Raw genomic sequence first — 11,150 nt, forward strand, 5'->3', positions numbered from 1 at the left:
ATCTTTTCCATTTTATACATCTATAATTTCACTGAAAACTCCTTGATGACTTGCAGAGACATATAATTTTCTCTTTACCCCATATAACACAAATTTAGAGTCTTAAAAGAGCATGAATTCTGTACATATCAACTATAATGTTAGTATTCAAATGTGCATAATTAACCACAGCATTTTTGTTGTTAGGTTACTATTAATATATGAAAAATGTAAATGTTTAATAAGTTTAAACATTCCTCATGATAGCATTACTGCTGCTACTGTCTGTATTAGAGGGAAATAAATGATGGGGGTGGCCACAGGGGCAGAGGCATAGCCAGAACATTTTTATAATGGTGGCCAGGCACTAACCAATGTATACTGAGTGGTGACCAAAAGTGGATAGGCACCAGAACCTCAGGGTCAATCTACACAGGTCCAACAGGAACAAGCACAACATCCACATTTCTAAATAAAGACAAACTATATTTTCCTACAGCCCTTTCCTAACAAATAGATGCATATTTAAACATCCGTCTAGATAAAAGCTATATCGGATAAAATTCTTTGAGTTTTGAGTTCTGGAGCGAATATATTTTCCATCGTCATTACTTGCCTTCTTTTATCAGTATCATTCTACATTAAATTGATATTTACAAGTACTAATATCTACATAAATTTATCTACATAATTTAATAGATTTTTAGTAAAATAGTTATTTACAGTATCCATGATTTCACTGAAGACTCTTAGATGACTTGCAGAGACACATCATTTCCTCTTTACTGCATAAAACACAAAATCTAGTTCTGAAAAGAGCACCAATTCTGTATTTCATCTCTAATGTTGGTATATTGAGGTGCATAATTAACCACAGTGTTTTTGTTTATTGTTAATATATATACAATTAAAATGTTTTGAATATTCTACTTGGGGTGGCCAATGATTTGCTTAGGGTGGCCATGGCCACCCCTGGCCCCCCATCTAGCTCCGCTGGAGTGGTAAATAGTTTTTTGTAACTATTTTTCAGTTTTTTTTAGTAACGCTTTAATGTTAATTCAACTATTTCTATTTAAATTAGTTAATATAAAAGACCGATTTGATCGTTTCTTTTAAGTGTAAGCATTTGGAGTCTTCGGAACTATTTATCGACTCGTTGTTTTGTTTCCGGGGGGACAATAATCGTGTAGGACCAGGATGTTCCGCCGGTTTTCCAACATGGCTGCCTCCAGTGGAAGCGAGCTTTGAAGGAGACTGAAAAATGAGATGTTTATGTCATTGCTCCAGCTCTGAGTTTTATTCTAATGGATAAAGGAGGAATATTTATCGGAATATTTGAACATAATCGAAGCCGTTTTTTATGACATTTCCCACTTTGCGTGTTTTTTTCTGTTTATAAAAGTTCCTCTCAGTGTGGCGGATCACTGCCGATCAGTCCGTTTCTCATCAGGTTGATCCCGGATGGCTCCGCTGACAGGATGAAGGTTTCCCGCTGCCTCCTGCTGCTGGTCGGACCGGTCCGGACCGCGGTCCAGTTCGGAGCTCCGCTTCCAGGGCCCCCCGGCCCGCAGCAGGTCAGCTGAAGGCTCAGAGGCCGGTGCTACGGAAGACGATTAGGGCCATTAAAAAGAAATAAATTAAAGTTAACTGATTTTTTAATTTTATTTCAGTTTAATATGAGAAAAAAGGTAGAATTTCTTTATTATCTCTGATTAAAAAAAAAATTTTTATTTCAAACTATATAAATATGAACAGAGAAAAATAAACTACTCAACAATCAGAGTATTAATAAAGAACTCAGGAGTAAGAAGTATTTAATAAAAAAGGCAGCTGAAGTACTGAGGGACTCATCACAACATCTGATGTTTAAAATCATTTTATAAAGATGGAAAAAACATTTAAAGTTATTTCAAGACTGAAAGATCAATTAAAATCAATAATTTGAGAAAAAAATATTTCAAACTAATTTTCGTTTAAATATAAAGCTTATGAAATCAGCTCATTCAGTGACAATATTTAGTCCTGCCTGCATGTTGGCTTCACCTCCAAACATCCTGACAGGTTCAAGAAAAACAAACAAACAAATAAAAACAGAACGGAATGGGGGTCGTTTGGCTTCTTTGTTAGCCTGCAATGCCCCATACCTGTCTATGTCTCTGAAAGGGGGGTCGTTAGAGGGAGGGTCCAATGCATTTTTCCACTGATAAAAGGGAATCTGTTCTTCCAAATTCACTGATTTCCATTATTGGACCTTCTGCATGAGGCAAAGCCTTTGCTCCTCAGATTTAGCCGTTAGTTCATTAAAATTTACCAATAATATCATTAAACTGAATAGAAAATAAGAATAACAGAGCAGCTTATGTAACACATGCCGGTTACATCACCTGAAATGGTCACACAATGACCTCTGACCCCTTCTTGGAAAGGTCTGAGCCTTTACTTCCCAATGATGGCGGCCATTAGGGGGCGGGGCTAAAATGTATACATTACTCCCACAGAGTCACACACTTCAGGTGGAATTTTAAATCTCATTTTATTTGTTTACACAGCTATAAAACAAAAAGTACTTAATCATTTTTAAACATATTTTAGAAATTTTAAAGCCCCATTTGAAAGGTGTGTGGATGAAACACCATGTGACGCGTTTTGGCCATTTCTATAATTAGATCAACTGTACTGAGCCTGCTGGGTTTAAGGGGTTAAAGCTGAAAATCCTGCATAAAACTTCCAGAACTGATTTAAAGTCGCTGATTATTCCAGAAACGGATCCAAGGTTTTGGAGAATTTTGAAGGTTTTTGTTAAAGTTGAAGGGAAATCATATTTAAACGGGAAATCATTCTGGCTTAAACATGTATATAAATGTTCTCTTTATCAGACAATATTGGCCCAAAATTTAGAAAATTTCTATAAAAAAAAAAAAAAAAAAAAATCCTGTCTTAAAATCTGTGTTTTTCCGTTATCTTCTGCAGGCCAGTTAGTTCTACGTCAGCCTGAACACCTAAATTCAGCCAATCATATATCAACGGTCATCTGTCAATCAAATGTTTTCGGTCATAGCATCTTGATTCATGTGTCGCAGCTAATATACGCAACGGTTGAAACCAGAATCCTTTCCTTTCCCATTGAGTTGCGTCCCAGTGTTCACGGGGATGGACGTCTGTGTCTTCGGCAGGCGTAGAGCTAACAGAACTGGCAGCGTTGCGAGGCAAGGGCTCAAACATGTACGGCTGGAAGCCTTCTACACCAAACCAAGCTTCTGCCGCCCTGGCGTCCTCTTCCACAACATCTTCGTCCCCGCTTTCCTCCTCTAAATAAAAAATGGATGACGGAGGAGACTCATCCACGACCTCCGACACTAAACTCTCCTCCTCTTGCATGTTTCCGCTGTCCATAGCGTTCCTTGACAGCGTCGTTTCTAAGTCACCAATTTAGTGCTACTTGGTCCCAGTGGAATTTCCCATTGGGAACCTGCTAGCACTAAGTTGCTAACTGGTTAGCAAGATGCTTCCAACAAACTGGCCACAACCAAACTTGCTTGCGAACCTTCCACCACAACAATCCCGCCCCCTTGATAATCGACCAATCACATTCACTTTATTCACTGGTGTAAAGTCGTGCACCATCTGGGGAGAATTCAGAAACGGTTGGAACAGCCGCTTCGCTACGACTTTAAATTCATTGAAGTGGTTGAAGGTGAAAAAAAGGCTGGTAATTCTCCATTCATTTCAATGGGGGCCAAAATCATCTTAATATAAAAATATATATATTTATAAAAGCTAAGATGTAAATCCCCAGAAGTAGCCGGTCATCATGTGACCAAAGTCCGTTTTCTTCCCGGGACTCAGCCTGTTGCTCGTAGACGAACTTTTCCTGAATGAAGAGCGACGGATTTTAACGTCTTCCTGTCGGCCTTCTCTCACAGGCGGCGAGGCATTTCCGATGCAGCCCTGCGTCCGCGAAGAGTCGCCCCGTACCCGCGCGGTTCGTCAACCAGGACGAGAAGAAGAGGACGACGTCCCTGGCCACCCAGGAGGACTTGTTTGAGCAGGTGGCCAAAGAGGCCAAAACCAAGGCCACGTTCAACGAGGTCATCGAGGTCTTCACCAAGAAGGACGTCAGGCGGCGCGGCCACGTGGAGTTCATCTACACCGCCCTGAAGAAGATGGCCGAGTTCGGGGTGGAGCGAGACCTGAGCGTTTACAACAAACTGCTGGACGTTTTCCCCAAAGAGGTCTTCGTCCCCAGAAACTTCATCCAGCGGATGTTCAACCACTATCCTCGGCAGCAGGAGTGTGGGGTGCAGATCCTGGAGCAGATGGAGAACTACGGTGGGTCGCTTCTCCATCCCGCCTGGAGAGCACTTCCTGCTGGAGCTGGGCGTATGGAGACAAATTACAGCCTTAAATGTTGTTGTTGTTTTTTTTTTATCAAATTGAAAATAAATATAATTGGGAATTAAAACAATGAAACTAAAACAAAAAAATTTCCATTGAAAAGTATTAAAAAAAATACAAATATTTTAAATAATGAACAGAAAAAAAGAATAAAAACCAAAAAGAAATGTTTAAAATGACTTTTTAGGTTTATTTTCAGTTTTAAACTTCTGGCCCCTCAGTGGGGGGGCGGGGTTTAGATGACATTCAGTGATGAATGATGAACTAGAATTGTCTTTAAACCTGAGTTGGTATTTTTATTTATTTTTTTTCTAGTTTTATAATTTTTTTCTGTTTAAAAAATATTTTCAGATTTATATTTTTTTTCAGTTTCTAAATATTTTTTTTTATTTCCAATTATAAAAGAAACTGAGGAAAGTTTTGGCCCTAATTTAACCCCATAGGTCTTATTGAAACTGCGCCATTTGTGTTTTTTAGGCATAATGCCGAACGTTGAGACCAAAGTCCTGCTGGTCCGGATCTTTGGGGAGAAGAGCCACCCTATGAGGAAGTTCCAGCGCATCATGTACTGGTTCCCCAAGTTCAAGCACATCAACCCGTTCCCCGTTCCTCAGCCCCTCCCGGAGGAACCCGTGGACTTGGCCCGCTTGAGCCTGAAGCGCATCGCCAACGACCTGGATGCTAAAGTTACCGTCTACCAGGTTAGCCTAGCTTCTATAGCAGCGGTTCCCAAACACCCCCTCAAAACTCCATTTAATTCTTCCTTTTACCTTAATTTTTAACATTTTATTGGGACATTTTATCATGAAATTATATATTTATCATTTGAATCATGTGTTGGATAAAATTTTTATAAATCCTTTATTTTTTTGGGACATTCATATTTATGTATTCCGGTATATTTTGGCCCTCCATATACCTCAGGGATTACATTACAATGATTAAGACCATCTAGTGACCCCCAGCTTGGTGTCTCTGACCCCCCGGGGGGTCCTGACCCCCACTCTGAGAACCCCTGATTTATAACATCAAGAAAAATAAATAGAAAACGTTCATTGGTGGTTTTTTTTGTTTTTTTTTCCATCTAATCTGCACATTCCTAAACGCTCCTACGGTTTGTTCTCGCTAACAGCTGCCCTGCACAGACGTCACTGAGAGCGGCGAGGAAGTGGAGCTTCCTCATATAGTCGGTACGGATCTCCAGTGTCTCCATGTTCTCCATGTTCTGCATCTTCTGCATGTTCTCCATGTTCTGCATCTTCTCCATGTTCTGCATCTTCTGCATGTTCTCCATGTTCTGCATCTTCTCCATGTTCTCCATGTTCTGCATCTTCTGCATGTTCTCCATGTTCTGCATCTTCTCCATGTTCTCCATGTTCTGCATCTTCTGCATGTTCTCCATGTTCTGCATCTTCTCCATGTTCTGCATCTTCTGCATGTTCTCCATGTTCTGCATCTTCTCCATGTTCTCCATGTTCTGCATCTTCTGCATGTTCTCCATGTTCTGCATCTTCTCCATGTTCTCCATGTTCTGCATCTTCTGCATGTTCTCCATGTTCTGCATCTTCTGCATGTTCTCCATGTTCTGCATCTTCCCCATGTTCTGCATCTTCTCCATGTTCTGCATCTTCTCCATGTTCTGCATCTTCTCCATCTTCTCCATGTTCTGCATCTTCCCCATGTTCTGCATCTTCTCCATGTTCTGCATCTTCTCCATGTTCTGCATCTTCTCCATGTTCTGCATCTTCTCCATCTTCTCCATGTTCTGCATCTTCCCCATGTTCTGCATCTTCTCCATGTTCTGCATCTTCTGCATGTTCTCCATGTTCTGCATCTTCTCCATGTTCTGCATCTTCTCCATGTTCTGCATCTTCTGCATGTTCTCCATGTTCTGCATCTTCTGCATGTTCTGCATCTTCTGCATGTTCTCCATGTTCTGCATCTTCTCCATGTTCTGCATCTTCTGCATGTTCTGCATCTTCTGCATGTTCTGCATCTTCTCCATGTTCTGCATCTTCTGCATGTTCTCCATGTTCTGCATCTTCTCCATGTTCTGCATCTTCTCCATGTTCTGCATCTTCTCCATGTTCTGCATCTTCTCCATGTTCTGCATCTTCTCCATGTTCTGCATCTTCTGCATGTTCTGCATCTTCTGCATGTTCTCCATGTTCTGCATCTTCTCCATGTTCTGCATCTTCTGCATGTTCTCCATGTTCTGCATCTTCTCCATGTTCTGCATCTTCTGCATCTTCTCCATGTTCTGCATCTTCTCCATGTTCTGCATCTTCTCCATGTTCTGCATCTTCTCCATGTTCTGCATCTTCTCCATCTTCTCCATGTTCTGCATCTTCCCCATGTTCTGCATCTTCTCCATGTTCTGCATCTTCTCCATGTTCTGCATCTTCTCCATGTTCTGCATCTTCTCCATGTTCTGCATCTTCTCCATGTTCTGCATCTTCTCCATGTTCTGCATCTTCTCCATGTTCTGCATCTTCTCCATCTTCTCCATGTTCTGCATCTTCCCCATGTTCTGCATCTTCTCCATGTTCTGCATCTTCTCCATGTTCTGCATCTTCTCCATGTTCTGCATCTTCTCCATGTTCTGCATCTTCTCCATGTTCTGCATCTTCTCCATGTTCTGCATCTTCTCCATCTTCTCCATGTTCTGCATCTTCCCCATGTTCTGCATCTTCCCCATGTTCTGCATCTTCTCCATGTTCTGCATCTTCTGCATGTTCTCCATGTTCTGCATCTTCCCCATGTTCTGCATCTTCCCCATGTTCTGCATCTTCTCCATGTTCTGCATCTTCTCCATGTTCTGCATCTTCTCCATGTTCTGCATCTTCCCCATGTTCTGCATCTTCTGCATCTTCTCCATGTTCTGCATCTTCTCCATGTTCTGCATCTTCTCCATGTTCTGCATCTTCTCCATGTTCTGCATCTTCTCCATGTTCTTAACGTTCTGCATGTGTGTTCTTGATGTTCTCCATGTTCTCCTTGTTCTCCATGATGGTTCTTCATCCTGTTCTGTGTTTTTCCTCAGGCATCCAGAGCGCGGCTCAGATGGAGCTGCTAGCCAAGCATAACCCGAACAGGCCGGTGTTTGTGGAGGGGCCCCTCCCCCTGTGGCTGAGGAAGACCTGCGTCTACTACTACGTTCTGAGGGCCGACCCCGCCCCGCCGGAGGAGAAGGTTTGGAAACTCTCCGCTGTGTTTCCTTTAGGATAACATTGTTTAATGCAGCGTTGGTTTGTGTTCAATCTGACTAAAGTTTCCTCTGAACGTCTTTGAATCTGATCTGATGACGACTGCTGCAGCTTTGAAGCAATTAGTTTCATTTTTAACTGAATATTTGCTCAGAATTTGTGCAAAAGCTTGAAAAAAATAAAGCAGCAATACTTTAAAAAGCCTGATGTGCCGATTCTGATTTGAACCGATATTTTTCATAGCAGTCTTTATAAGATAACAATATACAGTCAAATGTTTTAAACCTTTTTAATTGAAAATAAAACGGAGAACAATTATTGTAAGATCAGGCTAACTGATCACTGATATTTGCTGCAGATTTGTGTCAATTCTGTTGGACAATTATGCATTTTTTAATTAATATTTTTTAGTCCATCTACATTATAGAAATGTTCTAAAATATCGTCCCGTTCTGCAACCTTCGCTCTCCAAGCAAACAGCCGTTTTTTCCTCAGTCTAAATAAAATATGTTGCAAATGTTAGAAGTTTCTGGATAATTAAATTAGGGCTGAAAAAAATGAAATGGATTAATCGATTATTAAAACAATAATCAACTCATTTAGTAATCGATTAATCATTAACTGGAGTAAAAGACGTTGCTGAGAGAGCAGAAATTATACCAAGATTGTAAAAAATATGGAATCATTTTGCATTTAAGATAAAAAAAATATCTGATTATTAATCGATTTATTGAAAGCAGTAATTAATTGCAGCCCTAAATTAAATATTGAAATGTTCTCTTGAATCGTTTAAAATCACATTAAAACCTTGAATTAAATATTATTTAAAAATTAAATGTGTTTAGAAATTAATCTTATGACTTAATTCTATATCTAAGTCATTGTTTTCAGAGGGTTTTTTCTCTGATTGAGACGGAAAAATCCAAGAAAATGATTCGATTATTTCAGTGATGGATTAATCCGATTAACCTGATAACAGGGGCGGATTTAGGAAAAATGGGGCCCTAGACAAAGGCAGGCAGGGGGCCCTCTGAATGGAGAAGACAGAACATCAAACAGCCCCATTCTCCAGATAGAGAAATGTTAATAGAATAGACATCCATGATCTGTTCTAGGTTGTGTCCCTCTCTTCTTGTCCCTTTTCTTCTTGTTTTCCTCTCTATGTTTTGTACTCAGCTGACTTTTCATGCTGTCTCTAAAGGAATGAAAGATTTTTTCCAAGCACTAAGCTCACTTAGCTGATTGCTCCTTCCTGTGTTTCCAAAAAGGCCAAAGTAAATAACCCAGTCCTTCTTTTCACTGTAGACAAGCCATGATCTGCTTATCTGTTCTCCATTTTTCATTTGGATGAAATAATAGCTGCATGAATCATGACAGCAGACAAGATAGAGGAGAGCAGGAGGCGGGGTTACCAGAGATGGGAAGTAACGAAGTACAAATACTTCGTTACTGTACTCAAGTAGATTTTTCTGATATTTTTACTTTACTTTACTACTTATTTTTACGGCGACTTTTTACTTCTACTCCTTACATTTTAAAAATTTGTCTCGTTACTTTAGTTTTGAATCTTTTCAATGGAGTTACCGTTATTATTTTTTCTCGTCATCAATACCAAATTCAATCTAATTGGATGGGAATCTACGTTGCATTTGACGCACCACTACAAGAAGAATCGACAGATTCGGCGGTATTCATTGGCGGCAAATCATTGCAGCTTGGTGGCGGTGGCGTTAGCATAGTAGCATGGACGACGAGATGATTGAAAATGAACACCACTGAGATCTAGTCCTATTGGCAGACATCCATTTAAAATGTAGGCAACGGCATGAAAAAAGTGGTTTCTACTTTTATTTTTAGACTTTAAGTAAATTTACAAGCCTGTACTTTGTTACTTTTACTTGAGTAAAGAAGTTTAATCAGTACTTCCACTTTTACCAGAGTATTTTTTAACACAAGTATCTGTACTTTTACTCAAGTACGGAAAGTCAGTACTTTTGCCATCTCTGGGGGTTACCAATCTACTGGCTCTGGAGAGCAGAGTTCGCTGCTTTTAGACGTTGTCTCCAAAGTCTCCAGTAGCAGAAAAAAGTCTCTAGATTTGGCGCTAGGAGCTTTTTAGAAATCAAAGTGCTAGAGGGGTCTGAAAAGTGGCTAAATATAGCGACTAAAGCGCTAAGTTGGCAACACTGCTCTTTGCATGGTTTGTTTTCAAATGGTTTGCTGCTGTCTGTTTGGACCTTTCTGAACATGTGCAGCAAATGGACTGATCCAATATGGTGGACACTGAAGGGGGGGGCTGAGACACACTTAATATTATCAGCGTTCTGATGAAAGGATTTTTATCAAAAACATAATTAATGTGCAGAAATCCCTCCAGCCCTCACTGTTGCTCTCCTCCTGCAGGTGGAGGAAGTCTACGATCCGGAGCGGTGTCTGGACTACCCCCTACAGCTGGATCTGGATTTGGACCGCGACCTCGGAGACGAGGAGAACTTTGACGTGGACGACCGTAAGTTAGCCCAGGTTTAACCAGATCCTGGTCCGAGGGCTGAGTGACGTATTTTAATTTTTTTTCTTTTCAGTGGACGAAGGTCCGATCTTCGCCATGTGCATGACGGGTCGGGGAGACCAGGCCACTCTGAACCAGTGGATCTCTGGCCTCCAGCAGAACAACCCCATCCTGGGGAAAGTTCCCACTCTGTTCCGCCTGGACGCAGGAAGCGGGGAGCTGCAGGTGGCGGCGGACGCAGAGTCGGTCCGTAGACCCCATCCGGAGAGGGAGGACCCCGAAGCTTTAGTGGAGGAGGAGTCCGGGAGCGGGCAGCGGATGAAACAGTGACCTCTGGAGGACGGAGCAGGAAATAAACTCTGGATTTAAACTGAGAAGGATTTAAGTCGGACTTCTGGAAAAAAGTTAATTTAACATAAAAACCTGCAAAGTTACGCGACCAGAGGAGAACCGGGTTCTACTGCTCGGCGTTTCTCTCCTCTGACCTCAGAAGCTATGGAGAGAAATTAGTGCCAATACTGGAAACATAGAAATAGTTAAATAAGAAACATTTTAAAATAATGTATAATATGTATGATAAACTTCTGCCAATATTTTTACAGTTTATATTAACTGAGTGATTTTTTTTCTGGTTTAATTTTTTTTTTTGTGGATGAGTTTTCCAAATCGCATTCTGTTCAAATCCTGTTTTACAGTTTTTTTCTCCATACACTCACCCAGATGTGAGAGCGGGAAATCTGCAAAACAGGATTTAAAACAGTAGAAAAATAAAAGAGTAACTAATAAAATAAATAAATAGATAAAATCTAAAACAAAAAATTAAATAATTCGGACACAAACTTTGATAAGGAAAAAATATCTATATATATCTATATCTATATATATATATAGATATATATACATTTGGAAATAAAATAAAAACAATTTGAAAGAGTCTGAAAAAAATTTGAGAAAAATTTAAACAAAAATCTATTGGAAATGCAATTAAAAAAATCAAATGTAAAAAAAGTACCGTAATAAACTGTAAACATATTAGTTTAACTCTCCATAAAGGTTCTAAT

At 40.1% G+C, this 11,150-nt stretch overlaps 1 protein-coding gene across 1 annotated transcript; it reads left to right on the top strand.

Moving 5' to 3' along the window:
* The first annotated feature begins 1,162 nt into the window (after positions 1–1,162).
* ecsit (ECSIT signaling integrator) lies at positions 1,163–10,904 on the top strand. The gene is made up of 7 exons (XM_038302532.1): positions 1,163–1,553; positions 3,903–4,308; positions 4,852–5,075; positions 5,507–5,564; positions 7,418–7,566; positions 9,984–10,089; positions 10,163–10,904. The coding sequence occupies exons 1-7, from the start codon at positions 1,458–1,460 to the stop codon at positions 10,417–10,419; spliced, it is 1,296 nt and encodes a 431-aa protein (XP_038158460.1). The 5' UTR covers positions 1,163–1,457; the 3' UTR covers positions 10,420–10,904.
* Positions 10,905–11,150: the final 246 nt, after the last annotated feature.

The sequence above is a fragment of the Cyprinodon tularosa genome, unplaced genomic scaffold (assembly GCF_016077235.1).
Source record: "Cyprinodon tularosa strain WSP-4 unplaced genomic scaffold, ASM1607723v1 ctg493, whole genome shotgun sequence".
NCBI classification, from domain to species: domain Eukaryota; kingdom Metazoa; phylum Chordata; class Actinopteri; order Cyprinodontiformes; family Cyprinodontidae; genus Cyprinodon; species Cyprinodon tularosa.

Coding starts and splice junctions, on each gene's coding strand:
- ecsit (XM_038302532.1), top strand. CDS start 1,458: ATGAAGGTTTCCCGCTGCCTCCTGCTGCTGGTCGGACCGGTCCGGACC. Junction 4,309..4,851: donor GGAGCAGATGGAGAACTACG/GTGGGTCGCTTC, acceptor TGTGTTTTTTAG/GCATAATGCCGAACGTTGAG. Junction 10,090..10,162: donor GAACTTTGACGTGGACGACC/GTAAGTTAGCCC, acceptor TTTTCTTTTCAG/TGGACGAAGGTCCGATCTTC.